This window comes from Podarcis muralis, chromosome 10 (assembly GCF_964188315.1).
Source record: "Podarcis muralis chromosome 10, rPodMur119.hap1.1, whole genome shotgun sequence".
Classification (NCBI taxonomy): Eukaryota; Metazoa; Chordata; class Lepidosauria; order Squamata; family Lacertidae; genus Podarcis; species Podarcis muralis.
In genome coordinates this window covers 2,155,281-2,176,337 of record NC_135664.1, presented here as the reverse complement: position 1 = coordinate 2,176,337, position 21,057 = coordinate 2,155,281, and the positions used below count along the sequence as shown (strand labels likewise).

Below are 21,057 nucleotides of genomic sequence, written 5' to 3'. Positions count from 1 at the left end.
CTAGGCAGGGCAAGGCAAAGCTGGGAGGAGCCTCTGGCTTGACTTATTTCATTATTATTACTAATATTAATTATAATGAAATATTAATTTGGGGGAATGTATATTATGTTATGTTTTATGTTATGTTATGTTATGTTATGTTATGTTATGTTATGTTGTTATGTTGTTATGTTGTTATGTTATATTATTACATTGGGATGCGGGTGGCGCTGTGGGTTAAACCACTGAGCCTAGGGCTTGCTGATCAGAAGGTTTGAATCCCCACGATGGGGTGAGCTCCCGCTGCTCGGTCCCTGCTCCTGCCAACCTAGCAGTTCAAAAGCAAGTCAAGGTGCAAGTAGATACATAGGTACCGCTCCAGCGGGAAGGTAAACAGCGTTTCCGTGCGCTGCTCTGGTTTGCCAGAAGCGGCTTAGTCCTGCTGGCCACATGACCCAGAAGCTGTACACCGGCTCCCTCGGTCAATAAAGCGAAATGAGCGCCGCAACCTCAGAGTTGGCCACGACTGGACCTAATCGTCAGGGGTCCCTTTACCTTTAGCTATCATATTATATTATATTATATTATATTATATTATATTATATTATATTATATTACATTACATATTACTGTATTTTCCCGTGTATAAGACACCCCCTATTTGGGGGGACTCAATATTAAGAAAATGGGGGATCCCATTTTCCCCGTCGTATACACGGAAAAGTACGATGTATGTATGTTATTATTATATTATATTATATTATATTATATTATATTATATTATATTATATTATAATACAGCGTGACTCATAATGAAGTATACAGTTTCAACATACTATAAAAAATATATAATATATCTCATGTTACCTGTGACAGGATTGTAGGGGAATGTTTAAAGTAGTTTCGAAACAGTCACAGATGTTCTATGTATGCACCGTTTGTCACACAACACACATCGCAATTGCAAATGCCGTTGCACAACAAACTCCGTTTTGCTCAATTCAAGAACACAAAACGTCTTCTCCACTCCAGACGCAGCCATTTCGCCTGACTAGTCACGTGACACGCGCACTATCACCTCCATCACTTTATGAGTACATCTACCTCACAGTTCGCAGCTGTTTTCCGTGTTGGCGCCTGTCTTACAGGATCTGGAATCTGTATATTTCATTATGAATCACCCTGTATTATATTATTTCGGTGTCCAATCACAGCATTACTATAGGATTTTTCATTTCAATCAATCAAATCTTTATTACGGTAGTAGACCAGCATCAGTAGGGTGGGGTACAGTCATTTCCAATCTGTAAAACGTAAAGCTAAAAAATATTAAAACACAAAGTATACATAAAAGTCTAAAAGAAGCTAAAAGAGGGGTTTCGGAGCATTAAACGGATGTGGAAGAGCATAAAAGGTTAGTATATAAAAGACTCTGGCTCTCAATTTCCAGGGCACTCTGAGATGAGTGTTCATTAAATCTAGTGTAACAACAACAACCATTTATTTATACCCCACCATCTGGCTTGGTTTCCCCAGCCACTCAGGGCGGCTCCCAATAGAATATGAAAAACACGATAAATACATCCAACATTACGAACTTCCCTGAACAGGGCTACCTTCAGGTGTCTTCTAAAAGTCAGGTAGCTGTTTACTTCCTTGACATCGGCTGGGAGAGCGTTCCACAGGGCGGGCGCCACCACCAAGAAGGCCCTCTGCCTGGTTCCCTCTTTGTGGCACAGGTCGTCATCAGCCGATGAATTGAGAGCTTCATTTACCGTATTTCTGTGTTTATATTTAAAGAAAATATGCATTTTAACAGTATTGCACATTAATTGTAATATTAAGAATGCACTTAAAATTACTACGCACAACAATGAATAAGTGATTGCAATCCACACAGAGCTAATCAGTACAAATATGTGTAAACAATGTTCTTAAAAACATTTGTTAACCAAGTCTTATATTACTATCTTTCTTATTGTGATTATTGTTACTTTTATTGCTACTAATCCCAGTGGCTTACAAGACTGAGCTCCATTCTGCCTTGGTCAGACGCCACCTGGAATACTGTGTCCAGTTCTGGGCACCACAATTTAAGAAGGATGTTGACCAATGGGAAGAAACCCCTCATCCCCCAGAGAGATGCCGGCTCAGACAGCCCCCTGAGCTTAGACTACGAAGCCTCTGAGGGCGTGCAGAGTGCAAATCCCCCAGGGGCCCCTCTCTCTCCTGTGGGCCCTGCCCCTTCCAGCCTCTCTGGCCTCTGAGGGCGTGCAGAGTGCAGATCCCCCCAGGGGCCCCTCTCTCTCCCGGGCTCACCTGGGGCCCTGCCCCTTCCAGCCTGTGCGGCCTCTGAGGGCGTGCAGAGTGCAAATCCCCTCAGGGGCCCCTCTCTGTCCCGGGCTCACCTGGGGGCCCTCCCCCTGCCAGCCTCTCTGGCCTCTGAGGGCGTGCAGAGTGCAGATCCCCCCAGGGGCCCCTCTCTCTCCTGGGGGCCCTGCCCCTGCCAGCCTGTGCGGCCTCTGAGGGCGTGCAGAGTGCAGATCCCCCCAGGGGCCCCTCTCTCTCCTGGGGGCCTTCCCCCTGCCAGCCTCTCCGGCCTCTGAGGGCGTGCAGAGTGCAGATCCCCCCAGGGGCCCCTCTCTCTCCCGGGCTCACCTGGGGGCCCTGCCCCTTCCAGCCTCTCCGGCCTCTGAGGGCGTGCAGAGTGCAGATCCCCCCAGGGGCCCCTCTCTCTCCTGGGGGCCCTGCCCCTGCCAGCCTGTGCGGCCTCTGAAGGCGTGCAGAGTGCAAATCCCCCCAGGGGCCCCTCCCTCTCCTGGGCCCACCCGGGGGCCCTGCCCCTGCCAGCCTGTGCGGCCTCTGAGGGCGTGCAGAGTGCAGATCCCCCAGGGGCCCCTCTCTCTCCTGGGGGCCCGGCCCCTGCCAGCCTCTCCGGCATCTGAGGGCGTGCAGAGTGCAGATCCCCCCAGGGGCCCCTCTCTCTCCCAGGCTCACCTGGGGGCCCTGCCCCTGCCAGCCTCTCCGGCCTCTGAGGGCGTGCAGAGTGCAGATCCCCCCAGGGGCCCCTCTCTCTCCTGGGGGCCCTGCCCCTGCCAGCCTGTGCGGCCTCTGAGGGCGTGCAGAGTGCAGATCCCCCCAGGGGCCCCTCTCTCTCCTGGGGGCCCTGCCCCTGCCAGCCTCTCCGGCATCTGAGGGCGTGCAGAGTGCAGATCCCCCCAGGGGCCCCTCTCTCTCCTGGGGGCCTTCCCCCTGCCAGCCTCTCCGGCCTCTGAGGGCGTGCAGAGTGCAGATCCCCCCAGGGGCCCCTCTCTCTCCCGGGCTCACCTGGGGGCCCTGCCCCTTCCAGCCTCTCCGGCCTCTGAGGGCGTGCAGAGTGCAGATCCCCCCAGGGGCCCCTCTCTCTCCTGGGGGCCCTGCCCCTTCCAGCCTCTCCGGCCTCTGAGGGCGTGCAGAGTGCAAATCCCCCCAGGGGCCCCTCCCTCTCCTGGGCCCACCCGGGGGCCCTGCCCCTGCCAGCCTGTGCGGCCTCTGAGGGCGTGCAGAGTGCAGATCCCCCCAGGGGCCCCTCTCTCTCCCGGGCTCACCTGGGGGCCCTGCCCCTGCCAGCCTGTGCGGCCTCTGAGGGCGTGCAGAGTGCAGATCCCCCCAGGGGCCCCTCTCTCTCCTGGGGGCCCGGCCCCTGCCAGCCTCTCCGGCCTCTGAGGGCGTGCAGAGTGCAGATCCCCCAGGGGCCCCTCTCTCTCCCGGGCTCACCTGGGGGCCCTGCCCCTGCCAGCCTCTCCGGCCTCTGAGGGCGTGCAGAGTGCAGATCCCCCCAGGGGCCCCTCTCTCTCCTGGGGGCCCTGCCCCTTCCAGCCTCTCCGGCCTCTGAGGGCGTGCAGAGTGCAGATCCCCCCAGGGGCCCCTCTCTCTCCCAGGCTCACCTGGGGGCCCTGCCCCTGCCAGCCTGTGCGGCCTCTGAGGGCGTGCAGAGTGCAGATCCCCCCAGGGGCCCCTCTCTCTCCTGGGGGCCCTGCCCCTGCCAGCCTCTCCGGCCTCTGAGGGCGTGCAGAGTGCAGATCCCCCCAGGGGCCCCTCTCTCTCCTGGGGGCCCTGCCCCTGCCAGCCTGTGCGGCCTCTGAGGGCGTGCAGAGTGCAGATCCCCCCAGGGGCCCCTCTCTCTCCTGGGGGCCCTGCCCCTTCCAGCCTCTCCGGCCTCTGAGGGCGTGCAGAGTGCAAATCCCCCCAGGGGCCCCTCTCTCTCCTGGGGGCCCTGCCCCTGCCAGCCTGTGCGGCCTCTGAGGGCGTGCAGAGTGCAGATCCCCCCAGGGGCCCCTCTCTCTCCTGGGGGCCCTGCCCCTTCCAGCCTCTCCGGCCTCTGAGGGCGTGCAGAGTGCAGATCCCCCAGGGGCCCCTCTCTCTCCTGGGGGCCCGGCCCCTGCCAGCCTCTCCGGCATCTGAGGGCGTGCAGAGTGCAGATCCCCCCAGGGGCCCCTCTCTCTCCCAGGCTCACCTGGGGGACCTGCCCCTGCCAGCCTCTCCGGCCTCTGAGGGCGTGCAGAGTGCAGATCCCCCCAGGGGCCCCTCTCTCTCCTGGGGGCCCTGCCCCTTCCAGCCTCTCCGGCCTCTGAGGGCGTGCAGAGTGCAGATCCCCCCAGGGGCCCCTCTCTCTCCTGGGGGCCCGGCCCCTGCCAGCCTCTCCGGCATCTGAGGGCGTGCAGAGTGCAGATCCCCCCAGGGGCCCCTCTCTCTCCCAGGCTCACCTGGGGGCCCTGCCCCTGCCAGCCTCTCCGGCCTCTGAGGGCGTGCAGAGTGCAGATCCCCCCAGGGGCCCCTCTCTCTCCCTGGCTCACCTGGGGGTCCTGCCCCTGCCAGCCTCTCCGGCCTCTGAGGGCGTGCAGAGTGCAGATCCCCCCAGGGGCCCCTCTCTCTCCCTGGCTCACCTGGGGACCCATGCCCTGCCAGCCTCTCCGGCCTCTGAGGGCGTGCAGAGTGCAAATCCCCCCAGGGGCCCCTCTCTCTCCCGGGCTCACCTGGGGGCCCTGTCCCTGCCAGCCTCTCCGGCCTCTGAGGGCGTGCAGAGTGCAAATCCCCCCAGGGGCCCCTCTCTCTCCTGGGGGCCCTGCCCCTGCCAGCCTGTGCGGCCTCTGAGGGCGTGCAGAGTGCAAATCCCCCCAGGGGCCCCTCTCTCTCCTGGGGGCCCTGCCCCTTCCAGCCTCTCCGGCCTCTGAGGGCGTGCAGAGTGCAAATCCCCCCAGGGGCCCCTCTCTCTCCTGGGGGCCCTGCCCCTGCCAGCCTGTGCGGCCTCTGAGGGCGTGCAGAGTGCAGATCCCCCCAGGGGCCCCTCTCTCTCCTGGGGGCCCTGCCCCTTCCAGCCTCTCCGGCCTCTGAGGGCGTGCAGAGTGCAGATCCCCCAGGGGCCCCTCTCTCTCCTGGGGGCCCTGCCCCTGCCAGCCTGTGCGGCCTCTGAGGGCGTGCAGAGTGCAGATCCCCCCAGGGGCCCCTCTCTCTCCTGGGGGCCCTGCCCCTGCCAGCCTCTCCGGCATCTGAGGGCGTGCAGAGTGCAGATCCCCCCAGGGGCCCCTCTCTCTCCTGGGGGCCCGGCCCCTGCCAGCCTGTGCGGCCTCTGAGGGCGTGCAGAGTGCAGATCCCCCCAGGGGCCCCTCTCTCTCCCAGGCTCACCTGGGGGCCCTGCCCCTTCCAGCCTCTCCGGCCTCTGAGGGCGTGCAGAGTGCAGATCCCCCAGGGGCCCCTCTCTCTCCTGGGGGCCCGGCCCCTGCCAGCCTCTCCGGCATCTGAGGGCGTGCAGAGTGCAGATCCCCCCAGGGGCCCCTCTCTCTCCCAGGCTCACCTGGGGGCCCTGCCCCTGCCAGCCTCTCCGGCCTCTGAGGGCGTGCAGAGTGCAGATCCCCCCAGGGGCCCCTCTCTCTCCTGGGGGCCCTGCCCCTTCCAGTCTCTCCGGCCTCTGAGGGCGTGCAGAGTGCAGATCCCCCCAGGGGCCCCTCTCTCTCCTGGGGGCCCGGCCCCTGCCAGCCTCTCCGGCATCTGAGGGCGTGCAGAGTGCAGATCCCCCCAGGGGCCCCTCTCTCTCCTGGGGGCCTTCCCCCTGCCAGCCTCTCCGGCCTCTGAGGGCGTGCAGAGTGCAGATCCCCCCAGGGGCCCCTCTCTCTCCCGGGCTCACCTGGGGGCCCTGCCCCTTCCAGCCTCTCCGGCCTCTGAGGGCGTGCAGAGTGCAGATCCCCCCAGGGGCCCCTCTCTCTCCTGGGGGCCCTGCCCCTTCCAGCCTCTCTGGCCTCTGAGGGCGTGCAGAGTGCAAATCCCCCCAGGGGCCCCTCTCTCTCCCTGGCTCACCTGGGGGTCCTGCCCCTGCCAGCCTCTCTGGCCTCTGAGGGCGTGCAGAGTGCAGATCCCCCCAGGGGCCCCTCTCTCTCCCTGGCTCACCTGGGGACCCATGCCCTGCCAGCCTCTCCGGCCTCTGAGGGCGTGCAGAGTGCAGATCCCCCAGGGGCCCCTCTCTCTCCCGGGCTCACCTGGGGGCCCTGCCCCTGCCAGCCTCTCTGGCCTCTGAGGGCGTGCAGAGTGCAGATCCCCCCAGGGGCCCCTCTCTCTCCTGGGGGCCCTGCCCCTGCCAGCCTGTGCGGCCTCTGAGGGCGTGCAGAGTGCAGATCCCCCCAGGGGCCCCTCTCTCTCCTGGGGGCCCTGCCCCTTCCAGCCTCTCCGGCCTCTGAGGGCGTGCAGAGTGCAAATCCCCCCAGGGGCCCCTCTCTCTCCTGGGGGCCCTGCCCCTGCCAGCCTGTGCGGCCTCTGAGGGCGTGCAGAGTGCAGATCCCCCCAGGGGCCCCTCTCTCTCCTGGGGGCCCTGCCCCTTCCAGCCTCTCCGGCCTCTGAGGGCGTGCAGAGTGCAGATCCCCCCAGGGGCCCCTCTCTCTCCTGGGGGCCCGGCCCCTGCCAGCCTCTCCGGCATCTGAGGGCGTGCAGAGTGCAGATCCCCCCAGGGGCCCCTCTCTCTCCTGGGGGCCCGGCCCCTGCCAGCCTGTGCGGCCTCTGAGGGCGTGCAGAGTGCAGATCCCCCCAGGGGCCCCTCTCTCTCCCAGGCTCACCTGGGGGCCCTGCCCCTTCCAGCCTCTCCGGCCTCTGAGGGCGTGCAGAGTGCAGATCCCCCAGGGGCCCCTCTCTCTCCTGGGGGCCCGGCCCCTGCCAGCCTCTCCGGCATCTGAGGGCGTGCAGAGTGCAGATCCCCCCAGGGGCCCCTCTCTCTCCTGGGGGCCCGGCCCCTGCCAGCCTCTCCGGCATCTGAGGGCGTGCAGAGTGCAGATCCCCCCAGGGGCCCCTCTCTCTCCCAGGCTCACCTGGGGGCCCTGCCCCTGCCAGCCTGTGCGGCCTCTGAGGGCGTGCAGAGTGCAAATCCCCCCAGGGGCCCCTCTCTCTCCCTGGCTCACCTGGGGGTCCTGCCCCTGCCAGCCTCTCCGGCCTCTGAGGGCGTGCAGAGTGCAGATCCCCCCAGGGGCCCCTCTCTCTCCCTGGCTCACCTGGGGACCCATGCCCTGCCAGCCTCTCCGGCCTCTGAGGGCGTGCAGAGTGCAGATCCCCCAGGGGCCCCTCTCTCTCCCGGGCTCACCTGGGGGCCCTGCCCCTGCCAGCCTCTCTGGCCTCTGAGGGCGTGCAGAGTGCAGATCCCCCCAGGGGCCCCTCTCTCTCCTGGGGGCCCTGCCCCTTCCAGCCTCTCTGGCCCTTGGGGGACTCTGGCAGGCGCTGGTGTCCCTGGAGGACGAGGAGGGTCACTTGGCCGGGCCTTTCTCTGCCCTCGGAGGGGAAGGGGCCACCTTCCAAAGGCCCTGCGACTCCCGCCAGCCTCTGCCAGCCTGGTCCACACTGGGAGGGGGGGCAGACTTCCCAGCATGCACTGCCAGCTCTGCCAGGCCAATGGTCGATTCCCAGCCTCAATAAATTTGAAATTTGCTGGTTTTTCCAGTGTATAACCAAATCAATCAATCTCAAGGTGTCTTTTGTTCGGTTTCACTATTTAGCTTTATGGATAAATGAACCTCTATTAGGTTTCATTTCCCTCACGTCCTTCTTCCCAGCATGCTTTGCTGCCCCATCTTCTCACAGACAAATACCCTGCATCCTGTAGTTGAAATTTACTCATTTTCCAATGTATAACTCAATAAATTAATCCCAAATTGTCTTTTGTTTGGTTACACTTATTAGCTTTATTGGTAAATTACGGTACCCTTTGTTAGGTTTCATTTCCCTCACATCCTTCTTCCCAGCATGCTTTGCTGCCCCTTCTTCTCACAAACATGGATCCAGCTTCCTATAATTGAAATTTACCCATTTTCCAATATATAACTGAATAAATAAATCTGAAAGTGTCTTTTGTTAGGTTTCACTTATTAGCTTTAATGATAAATTATGCTTTGTTAAGTTTCATTTCATTTCCCTCACGTCCTTCCTCCCAGCATGCTTTGCTGCCCCTTCTTCTCACAAACAAGGATCCTGTTTCCTATCATTTTATTTTTCTCTAAACGTATTTGGATTCTTCCATATAAACTTGAGGGAGAAAGAGAGAAGGCTTTTCCTCACAGCCTTTCCCTCACCCTTCCCAGGCTGCCCTGCGCAACCTTCCTCCTGGCCTGCTAATAAACTGATAATAACCAATTATTATACTAATAAACCCGCATAACCAAGGAAGTCGCAAAGAGACCTCGTCCTTTTCCTCATTCCCTTGGAGGCACCTAGGACGGCTTCCATGTTTTCCCGACGAGCAGCCTCCAGGAAACAAGATCCCACCACCATGTATCCCGTTCACAGTACTGAGGGTGGCATTTCTCAGCATTCTTCATTTCTTCATTTTTATTTATTCATATTTATTCCTTTATTTATTTATGTACTGAATCTATATACCGCTCTCTCCCTGGAGGCCTCAGGGTGGTTCAGAGAGCAAAATCAAAATATAAAACCACAACATATATAATCAAAATAAAAACAACAAGCCAATAATGCCCCCCCCAACCCCCACATTTTAAAAGGGTTTGGATGCCTGGGATAAAAGGCTGGGACTCCTTCATCTGGCCGTTGTCCATCCCTGACTCTCCCACCTCTTCTTAAAAACCTCCAATGAATCATAGAATGGGAGACTTGGAAAGGGACCCCAAGGTCCTCTAGTCCAACCCTCTGCAATGCAGGAATCTCAGCTAAAGAATCCCAACAGATGGCCATCCACCCTCTGCTTCAAAACGTCCAAGGAAGGAGAGTCCATGGTCGGATCCAGCTCCTTCTTTGGTCCTTGTGAACAAAGTTCAGGCCAAACTTCCAACTTCCAAACACACCCCTTGACTTCTGTGCACCATGTTTTTCTCCAGCTCTGCACCTGCTGCTTGAGCCAGTCAAGACTCCATAAAGTTATTGTGATGAAACTTATTCCACTTGGAATAATCAAAATTATAGTGATCTCTTTTCTATTTTCTTTTTGTGTAAAGTGTTTATTTCATTACAGAACAATATGTTTGTCAGGGGTTCAGGGAGAGAGGCACAGATGAGGGAGGAGACTGAGAGCGAGGGGGAAGAATCCCGGAACGAGGAGGAGGAGGATGACAATGACTTGAGGGTTTCCATGAGTCTTTCAAGTGAATCAGAGGATTCCCAAAAGGGGGCGCCCCTGGTCAGGCCAAGGGGAGTCACAGGGGGGACTCGTCAGGAGCAGGGGAGCAGCAGGGAAACCCCGAGTGGGAGTTGGAGATCGGGGCCGGCTTCCCCGCCGGAACGGAGTGAAGAGGGTGGAGTTCCCAGTGTGACAGGCGAAGCAGAGCAGGAAGCAGAGAGGGGAAGGAGATCGGGGCAAGACGTCCTGCCGGAAGGGGCGGAGAGTAGTACAGAGAGTAGTGTAACTGTCAAGAGGAAGGTCAGAGGTAGCGAACGCGCGCCAAGTTCAAATGTGGAGGCGCACGGAAATGCGGAGAGCCCGGAGGAGGAGCCTGGTCCCAAAGCACGGAGGAGGGGGGAGCAGGCGTCTGGGGACTCAGCGTCAGGGGAATCCAGGAAGGAAGGAACCCAGGGGGGCAGAAAGACCCTGCGGAAAAGGAAGGACAGGAAGAGGTGGACCAGCAGAAGCCTCTTAAACTGGTGTAGAGGCGGGACTGATTCAGAGGGGACTTCAGCGGTCTAAGCGTAACAGACGTGGGGCTGCGCACCTCGGCTGTGGAGCAAACAATGTACTTCAATAAAGACTTTTGTAAATAAAGTGGACTTGGCGTTGGTCTCTTGTGAGCTGGGACCTGAGACGGCCCTGACAATGTTTGTTTTGTGTATTTCTTAATGATTAGATAAAGATCGTAAAAAAATATTCATCATTTTGTCCTCTGAGTTTAGACATTTCATCATATTCCATCAGTTTCATCAGAAGGGATCGGCTAGAATCAAGCCTGTTTTTCTCCAGCTCTGCACCTGCCGCTTGAGCCATTCAGGACTCCAGAAAGTTTGTGATGAAACTTATTCCACTTGGAATAATCAAAATTATAGTCATCTCATCTTCTGAAAGCTCAGGAGATATTTCTGGAGATTGCATGAGCCTCGGAAAGCAACATGACAATATTAATTGTGCTGTGTCTGGGAAAGAAAAAGTTGGTGCAGAGAATATTTCCTGTGCTGAAGACAGACTGAGTCAAGATGCAGAGCTGGCGATAGAGGGGTGTGCCTGCCTTGTGCTTCATAGCTCAGAAGATATAGATGAAAACCACCCAGATTGGGAAAGCCCACCCAGTCTGGCCTTGCAAGAGTCTTTGGGTTCTTCTGCTTTGCCTCCTAGGCAGGTAAGAGGAGGAGGAGGCAGAGCCAGAATGAGATCCCTGCTCCTTCTGTTGCTGCTTCTGCTGCTCATGATGTCCTTTGGAGTCTGCAAGAACCACAAGGCGAAATGGCCCTTGAATCTGGTCAGGGATCAAACGGATGCTCGCAATTACTACCGGCCTGGACACTTTCTCATTGACAAAGATGTTGAATAAGACCGGGCCCAAGACAGAACCCTGTGGCACCCCACTAGTCACTCTTCTCCAGGATGAAGAGGAACCATTGATGAGCACCCTTTGGGTTCGGTCAGTCAGCCAGTTACAAATCCACTGAGTGGTAGCATAGTCAAGACCGCATTTTACCAGCTTCTTTGCAAGAATATCATGGGGCACCTTGTCAAATGCCTTGCTGAAATCAAGGTAGGCAACATCCACTGCGTTCCCTTCATCTACCAGGCTTGTAATTCTGTCAAAAAACGAGATCAGGTTAGTCTGACATGACTTATTTTTCAGAAATCCATGCTGACTATTGGTGATCACAGCATTCCTTTCTAGGTGCTCACAAACTGTTTGCTTAATGATCTGCTCCAGAATCTTCCCTGGTATTGATGTCAGACTGACTGGGCGGTAATTATTTGGGTCCTCTCTTTTCCCCTTTTTGAAAATAGGGACAACATTTGCCCTCCTCCAGTCTGCCGGGACTTCGCCTGTTCTCCAGGGATTCTCAAAGATGACTGCCAGTGATTCTGAGATCACATCTGCCAGTTCTTTTAATACATGCCTTAGGGAGGGCAGCCAAATGGGAACAGGATGCTGGGCCAAATGACCTTTGGTCTAATGCAGCAGGGCTCTTCTCAAAGCCCTTCAGTGAGCTTATCCCAGGACCCCTGGTGTGAAGATGGCTAACATGGGGGGGGGGGTCAGGGGAGGAAACAGTATGGTGTGCTCTATAGGGAGTATGTGCTTCAGAGATAGCTCTGGGGCCATCTTAAGGAGAAACAAATGTATTTTGAGGATGAAGATTCCATTTTATAATCTTGTGAACAAAACTTCATTCCACAATACTTTTAGGTTTTGCTTTCTTGAGAATAATATGGTTGCCCTTCTGGGACATCTCTGCATTCACACTCTTGTGAAAGAAAAATGCTGATTTTGCACTTGTTTCAGCAACAAAGCTTTGCTTTTTTTTGGGGGGGGGGAGGAGAGAGATCATTTTTTTATTACATACCCCTGCAATACATGTAAGAATTAGCCCACCACGTTGCCAGATGCTGCTGGACCTTTGGCATCTGAAATATATATTTTAGGACCCACCTTGTTCTCTTGATTGTAACCTGTTGTAACTCTTTTTAATATTGTATTTTTAAATAGTTGCAACCCACTGTCAGTTCCAGCTAGCCAGCATGGCCAGTGGTTAGGACTGACAGCTGTCGTAATTCAAAAAAACATCTGAAGGGAATCACTGAACCATCAAACCTTGGACTCCACCCATCCCCGATTCCGGCAACGTTTTGCTCATGAAATTTGTGACATGGTTGGGCATCAATTTAATTCCCTCTCCCTTGCTAGCTCCTAACTGTGCATCACCACCCTGCCTCTTCTGTTTTTAAAGCAGTGTCTCTGGCCTCCCTCTCTTTCTGCTTTTCATCCATCCCCTTCACTCTGACAGGCCGTCAGCAGGTCCTGACTTCTTTTCACGGTTGTAAGGTGCTTAGAGCTTAAGTGCTACAAGATGGTGATGAATATATAAATGGGATGGTGATGAAGAAACACAGCACCCAACAAGCAGCTTAAGAAGCTCTTCTGCTGTTTGAAACTTCCCTTTCTTTTCAGCTGCACAAGCAGGGCAGAATTCTTCCCCAGCCCATGGCTCTGGGAGCTTACAGACGCCCCGCACCTCTGACTCTGCTGCAGCTACTGCAACAGTTTGCAGCTCAAGTGAGTGTGTGTACGCAGCAGAACTCTCCTTTCTCTGGTTACTGCTCCTCCCTCCCTTTGAAGAACTGCTCCTATTGGGCAAAAGCTGAGCCACTGATGAGCCTTAGGCCCCAGCTTCTTGCCAATCAGTTGATTCATTTCATAGGGATCTTGTTTCACAAACCTAGCCTCAGGTTTTGTGAGTGTGCTGTGTGTGTGTGTGTTTTTTAAAGGCACTGGGGAAACTTTTAGCATCCAGTGTGCGAAGCCTGCATCCTCCATCATGCTGCAAATCCGGCTGCTCCTGCTCCTGTGCTTTGGCAATCAGCTCAGTCCCAGCCTGGGCTGTCAGCTGCCGTCCGAGTGGAGACCCCTGAGCGAAAGCTGCAGGGCTGAGCTGGCAGAAATCATCGTCTATGCCAAAGTCTTGGCACTGCATCAGGATATGTACAGCATGTTCAACTATTTGCCCTGGCAATATGAAGCCCCAGAAGGGGGGCTCTTTTACTCTGCCGAGATTGAGATGCTCTGTGATCAGGCCTGGGGAAGCATGCTGGAAGTCCCTGCGGGATCCCGGCTCAACCTGACGGGACTGGGGTATTTCTCCTGCCACTCTCACACAGTCATGCAGGGTTACTCCTACTTCTTCTTCCTCAGGTGAGTACCTCCAGAAAACTCACCAATACCTAATACTAATTAATAGTAATAATAATGTTCAAAAGATACCGTTGCCTAATGTTGCTAAATGACACATGGATTTAATATAACTAATGCTGGGCATTTTGGTAGCGCTCTAGAATGTTAAAAACACTTCACATACCTTGTTTCAGGTAAGGCCGGTCAATATCATCTCCGCGTTGGAGATGGGAGGCTGAGAGAGTGGCTTGATGGGGGCGGGGAGGACAGATGCATGGTGAGTTAGAACTATGAAGATATTGCGCAGGGCAAGGTGATAGAATGATGGACTGGGCCACTTCAAGCTGCAGGTGTGTGTGTGTTGGGAAGTTGCAATTTTTAAACACTTCTATGTGTAAACAGCTCTTTGTGTGTAATAAAGCAACATACCAGGGAGAGCTCTGTCTTTCTCCTCGAGGTTCAAGTTTTATTACAGGTAGTGGTGGTTGGTTTTTTTTCAACATAATGGAGCGTTCAAAAATAGGATATGCACAACTGTCTTCTTGTGTGACAGACTCTGCTGTTACCACTTTAGTCTGCATCTCATGCCATGTGATATTCAGAGCTGATCTCTCCATGGCTCTCCATGTCCAGCCACCATTTTGTTTATTTATGGATGTTCCTCCAAAGAGATCAAGGTGGCATCATCCCCTCTTCTTAAATGGCCACAGCAACCCTGTGAGATCGGCCAGGCTGAGATATTGCGTCTGGCTCACGTTTACCTGGTGAGCTTCCGGGCGAGGGGGGCAAGAGGAACCCTGGGGGCGCCCACTGCTTGACCCCCAACGCTTGCATGGCACTTGCCTTACCTAACTCCCTGGCTTTTTGGGAGGATAAAATGGGATTAAAGATTTATACTGCAAAAGTTATAGGATATAAATGAGATCCACAAGAATTCACCATTTTGCTCTCCTTACCTAACTTGCCTATAGAAAGAATAAAAAAATAGGCCAGAAGATTAGGAAGATTTGGCTGTCAGTACCAGTCTAGGCAAGTCACTTCAGCTTGCCTTAGACTTAGTGTGAGTAAATGGGTGCCTTTGAACATGTGCCGAGTGTTTTTCTGTCACCAGGGAATAACAATAATTGTTTTATGAAACTGTTTCAAATGAGGTGATCAGCTGCAAAGGAAACGGCCCCTGGCTCTTTGCTAACTGTGCTGAATTCGATGCCACCATCGTAGTTCCACACCATTACAATAAGGATTTCCAGAGCTTAAAGCTTGGGACACAAGACTTCTCCTGTTATAAATTCATTTCAATGTTATCATTGGGTGAGAGAGTATCTAATAAATACAACTTATTAAAGTTTGTTTAGTACAGTTGTAGTTTTTTGTGTCAGGGAAACATTTAAAAATGGTCAGTCTCTCTCAAAAAGTTGTTTTATTCATCATATATTTCACTTCAAACTTAAGCTTAGTATACGTCTTGTTCTCCTAGGAAGATTGTATACTTAGAACCAGTTCTGGTTAAAATTCAGATTCTTGTGTATTTATTATGTATTCATTAAATTTATTATAGCCCACCCTTCCTCCCAAAGGAGCCCAAGGTGGCAAACCTTGCTAATTTTAATTTCCTTATCCTGAGTTTATTAATGGGCCAGTTGAGATGCAGTATTTCAGCACATAAGATGACTCTGGGAAATGGTTCTGTGACTGCCAGCACCTGGCAGATGCTATGTCACAATTGGTCAACGCATGCAGGTTTCTTATGGGTTTGGAAAGGAATGTAGGACCCCACGGCTTGTCCTTCAGCAAGAGACGTGAATAGCAACTTCCTACCAAACAATTCCTACTGTGGTGATCAGCTGCAAAGGAAGACAGGACTCCCGTCTCTTTGATGGTTGTGTAGAAGGATGGATTTCAGCAGGTGCTGGTTGGTTTTCTTTTCTTTTTTCACCTGCTGAGCTTCATCTGTCCAAGCCTCTCTCCTATGCAACTGTTGCAAGAGCCCCGTTTTGCAGTTAGCCAACTGATCAGTGGACAAAACACAATTCCTGATATTCTTATAGACCGCAGTGAAAGGAAGAGACAGAAACTGGATGCTTATCCATGTAAACCAGCTTTGTATGTGGCTCTCTTGCTTACACATGGAATTCTGTGTTTAAGTGTTTGTGAAGTCTGGTGACTCAACAGCGGCATTTCATTTTAAAGATTATCTGTGGTGATGAATGTGTTCTTTAACTGTAGTTTGAGAAGTTCCATGACAGAGTTTTGCAACTGTGCATCTGAAAAACAGTAAGCCTCCACTGCCTGATCCCAGACTGCCTGCTTATTGGACCATCATCCTTATTTCATATAAGCATAGAATTGTAGACTTAGAAGGGACCTCCGAGGGTCATCCAGTCCAACTACTGCGATGCAGGAATCTTAACTAGATAATACACGACAGATTTCTTTGCGGAAAGATTCATGTTCACTCTGTTTGTGGGTGTTGTAGTCTCAGGGAGGTACTCGCCTGGTGGCAGAGTCCATATGCAAGGTCCAGTCCAGTCCAAAGGTCAGAAGCATCTCAGTTCATGTCGTCAGACGATCCGGGGGTCAAGAAAGCCGAGCGTCCAAGGTTACGAGAAGCAAGAAGCAGCAAGGTCTGGCCAGGAAGGACGAAAGTTGTTTCCAGCAACTGACCAAGGCTAGAAACCCTGCTTAAGAAAGCTGAGGCCAGCTGGTTCTCATCAGGAGCAAGAAGGCTGCAGCTGGTCGGCAGCAGGTGGAGTTACTTTGCCTTCTGCTCCTTCAAGCTGCTGCTCAGCAGCTGAAGCTGACTCCTGGCCCATGACACTGTCCTCCTCCGCAAGGTGCCCCCTGACCCGCCGGCTGCGTGTCAGCTTATGGGGGAACCAACGGTGGAACTGTCAGGCCAACCGGGGAGCATGGACATACGAAGCATCTTCCCATGAGCGTTCCTCAGGGCCGTAGCCCTTCCAGTCCACCAAATACTGCAAGAGACGTTGGCATTGACAGGAGTCCACAATTTGTGCCACTTCAAATTCTGGCTCCCCTTCCACAAAGACGAGTGGCAGAGGGGGAAGCTCCGGTTGGTGCATACTGGCAGGGACCGCAGGGATGAGCAAGGCATGGTGAAAGACTGGGTGTACCTTATAGGAAGCCAGGAGCTTGACCCGGCAGGCCACTGGGTTGATCTTGGCCTGCAGGAAAGAGACTGAGGAATTGGGGTCCCAGTTTCCGTGCAGGGTTCTGGACCGGCAGATGCCGGGTGGAGAGCCAGACCAAGTCCCCCACTGCCAGGGGCAGTCAGTCAGCAAAATGCTTGTAATCCTCCTTTGCCCATTGGAGCTGCTTGCGGAGAACCCAATGGATGGTCCGCAGCTCCTGCAGAAACTGTTCTGCTGCTGGAAGCATGGAAGGAGATGACAGCAGGGAAAAGAAGCGGGGGAACCCATAGTTGGCAAAGAATGGGGAGAGGCATGTCAAAGTGTGGAGAGCACTGTTATAAGAGAATTCAGCAGCCGCCAGGAGTGAGAGTCAGTTGTTCTGATGGAAACTGACAAAGCACCACAGGTACTGTTCCAGGATCCTATTTGCACGTTCTGTTTGCCCGTCCAATTGGGGGTGGTAGGCAGAGGAGAGATGGAGCTGCACCCTCAAACCCGTCAAAGGGCCTGCCAAAATGAGCAGTAAATTGCGGTCCCCTGTCAGATACCACCATGCAGGCAGAACACCTCTCTCAAGAAGAGGTCTGCACTTGTTTGGGCTGAGGGGAGGCCAGTGCAAGGGAGAAAATGTGCTATCTTGGTCAAGGTATCCACCACTACCAAAATGGTAGTCGCCCCTTGGGATGAAGGCAGGTCCATGACAAAGTCCAGTGACATGGTCTGCCAGGGCCATTCAGGCATTGGTAGAGGTAGAAGGTGTCCTGCCGGCTTGCCAGGGATGTCTTTAGCCCAATGACAGACTGGGCAGGAAGCCACATATTGCTCCACCTCTTCCCAAAGACAAGGCCACCAAAAGTCCCTGGCCACCAAATGAAGAGTTTTGAAGTGTCTGAAATGCCTTGCCGGTAGACTGTCATAGCATAACCGCAGAACAGTTCCCCGCTGTGGACCAGGAAGCACATAATAATGGCCCCCAAACTGCAGCAAGTCTTGGTGCACCATGCAGTGGTGAGGAGAGTGTCTAGCCTGGTCAGCCAATTCTTGCCACCAGTGCTGCACATAGGCGTCCCACTGTTGCTGCTCCCGCAGCTCCCACAAAAAGTCCCTAGGAATTTGGGCCGTAGCAAAACTGGCAGGAGGCAATATCATGGGTGTACGTGACGCATCGTCAGACCTCTCATACTCTGGCTTCCAAAAAAGGGCATCAGCCCACTGCTTCAGGCTGCTGGGAATATAAAAAGGTAAAGGTACCCCTGCCCGTACGGGCCAGTCTTGACAGACTCTAGGGTTGTGCGCCCATCTCACTCAAGAGGCCGGGGGCCAGCGCTGTCCGGAGACACTTCCGGGTCATGTGGCCAGCGTGACAAGCTGCATCTGGCGAGCCAGAGCCGCACACAGAAACACCGTTTACCTTCCCGCTAGTAAGCGGTCCCTATTTATCTACTTGCACCCGGGGGTGCTTTCGAACTGCTAGGTTGGCAGGCGCTGGGACCGAGCAACGGGAGCGCACCCCGCCACGGGGATTCGAACCGCTGACCTTTCAATCGGCAAGCCCTAGGCGCTGAGGCTTTTACCCACAGCGCCACCTGCATCCCCGTCCCACCGCGCTGGGAATATAGGTAACCTTGAAATCAAAGTGGGAAAAGAACTGGGACCATTAGATCTGGCGCTGATTCAGCTTCTTGGCTGACAGGAGTTGTCCTAGGTTCCGATTGTCCATCCGAACTGGATAACGGGCCCGCTCCAACAAATGATGCCACGACTCAAATGCCACTTGGATAGCCAATACTTCCTTGTCCCAAATGCCATAATTCCACTCTGCCGGTTGACATTTTCAGGAGTAGTACCCACAGGGAAAGAGCACCAAAGACTGTGGGTTGGCCTGCAGTGGGTTGGCCCCTACCGCAACATCCGAGTCATCAGTTTCCACCACAAACAGCCGTGCCGAGTCTGGTTGCCGATGGATGGGTTGGGAAGTAAACACAACCTTCAAGGAGTCTATTGCCCCTGAGGGAAAGAAGTGGAGGGAGAATTGGAGAGTTGGTTCTGGTCTGTGTGTGTAACATCCACTCTGAGGAGCAGAATATCCACAGCTAGAGAAAAGGTCTCTGAGCTTAGATACGAAGACCGAGTGTAGTATCTTGGGAGAGTATTCAGACAGGAGTAACGGGCAGGCTGAGTTTGAACAAGGAGAAATAGAGTCTGTGAGGATAAAGTCTCCTTGGGTCTCCTGTCAGTCAGGAGGGGAGGGATCCTCTAGACCAGTGTTTCCCAACCTTGTGCCTCCAGCTGTTTTTGAACTACAACTCCCATCATCCCTGACTAGCAAGACCAGTGGCAAGGGATGATGGGAATTGTAGTCCAAAAACAGCTGGAGGCACAAGGTTGGGAAACACTGGACAGAGAAGCTCCCAGACCAGTTAAGAGGGGTGTGGGATCCCCTGGATCCCCTGGGATGGAAGTACCTCAGGAGTGGGAGTGAGGAAAGGTTGGGAAACTGATGGAAAGTCAAAGTGTTAAGCTGAAACACCTTCACAAACCACTAAGTGAAGGAACTGAAGTGAAATAACGGGAGAGAAGCTGAGCATCGGCCATCTAGGCTGGAAACCTGTAACATCGAACAGAAGAGTATTAACTGAAAATAGGCAGCTGAAGTTGAAAAGAAGCTGAGTATTTACTACCTTGTTTAGAAGCCTGAAACACCCACTAGAGTTCAGTATAGAATCATAGAACTGTAGAGTTGGAAGGGACCCTGAGGATCATCTAGTCCAACCCCCTGCAGTGCAGGAATATGCAAGTGTCCCATATGGAATCAAATCCGCAATAGCACTACACTGTAACCAACTGAGCTATCCACACAGTTGATGAAAAGTTACGTTCCACTGAGATTTGAACTCGCATCTCTGGATTCAGAGTCCAGAGTGCTAACCGTTACACCATGGAGCCACGGTAATTATAATAATTATTATTATTAATAAGTTAACTGTTTCCTGAAAACACATTATCTCTTGACACATCCTTTGTTTTACCAACTTTGTTCTCTAAAATAAATCTTTCTAATTTGTCCAACTTCTTTGAATCTTCAAGTATCTAGTTTTACCTTCACACAAAATCCATCAGATAACCCAAAATGGCTATAATTAGAATATATGAAGGTGGGATCCGCCACAATTGGTAGCCAGAGAGGTGGGATCCGCTATGTTATTTGCCATTTTCAAGGGCTGAAAACAGAAATATAATGGCAAGAGGGAATAAATGTTGAGACAAAGATGGGACTAGTTTTTACGTGCAGATATTAACAGGTGACACTGCTTATTTCCCCAAACTGAAAATAAGCATTCCAAGCTGTTGTTAAAGCCACAAATATGGGTCAGGCCCCTTTTCCTCTTCCCAATGGGCCCATAGGCCTCTCTCTCCCCATGTGATTATTCTTCATATCACTCACTCTGATCTACCAATGCCAGGCCCATCTAGGAAATGGAAACACAACTAGCATTAATATTCTCACCTGTTGGGAAAGAGTTCAAATGGCACAGAACCTTTCAGCGGGTTTCTCAGAATGTGTCAATGGAGCAAAATGGGCAATATGCAAGCTGTTTTCCTTGTGCCCCCCCCCCCCCAATGGACCAGCCCTTCATTGCCTTGCTAAACATAGGAATTGTGAGCAAACACCCCTCTATTAGCACCGTCCGTCCCATGTGCCTAGGAAGGACTACCTTCCCTAGGACTACCGAAAGTCTAGGAAGTTATAGCTAAGGGAAACCAACCTGATGCCATCTTTAATTACCTATAAAGCCTTAAACGGCTCAGGACCACAATACCTCAAGGACTGCCTCTCCCCATTCCATATGAACTAGGGTTGCCACCTTTGGTCGGGCAAAATAAAGGACAAGTCAGGCAAAATATGGGACAGGTCGGGGGATCAGGGGGGCTAAAAATTACTTTACCTGGTACAGAAATGGTATTTAAGTGCAAGATAGAAAGGGGGGGCATGTCCTGCTGAACCATAGTTGTGTAGGTTCTCCCACTTCTCACCTGAACCTGGACCATGTTGTGTTAGTTCCAAGCAAACCACCGGGTGCAAAACAGAAATAAATCAGGAAGAATACAATTTGGGTTGGGTGACACAGCAGACCATGGACATTTGAGCTGTCCAGACCCTGCACAGGACAGGGGCGGGAGATACACATTTGCAATAAACCATGGTTTCAGTCATAATGGCTTATCATGATGTGTCAACCAGGGCAGTGTGTGCCTTGCTGAAAGTCAGTCTCATTACACTATATAGAGATGGATGACTTGTGCTGCAAGTTACTTAATGTTTATCCCTGGTTTTCTTTTTCAGAATGGATGAGAATTATAACCTCCTTCCACATGGAGTAAATTTCCAGGATGCAATATTTCCAGATACCCAAGAAAACAGACGGATGTTTTCGAGCCTTTTCCAGTTTTCCAACTGCACTCAAGGACAGCATTCCATGGCCTTCTCTAGTGACTGGGAGATGCAAGAGGACAGCAGGGTAAGGCACTTTGGGTGTTGTGTTCTCCCAGGAGGTGACTAGGATCAGTTGAGCTGGCTTTGCTTTTAGTCCTGTGTTTGAGAG

General features: G+C 53.4%; 1 protein-coding gene across 2 annotated transcripts in view; it reads left to right on the top strand.

The window, feature by feature from the left end:
- Positions 1–12,815: 12,815 nt before the first annotated feature.
- Positions 12,816–21,057, top strand: part of CCDC3 (coiled-coil domain containing 3) — a 54,101-nt gene continuing 45,859 nt past the window's right edge. For both annotated transcript variants that reach the window (XM_028747374.2, XM_077935671.1), the window contains exons 1-2: positions 12,816–13,322; positions 20,799–20,973. In XM_028747374.2, the coding sequence (XP_028603207.2) occupies positions 12,949–13,322; positions 20,799–20,973 (549 nt within the window). In that variant the 5' untranslated portion in view covers positions 12,816–12,948. The remainder of the gene's footprint in view (positions 13,323–20,798; positions 20,974–21,057) is intronic.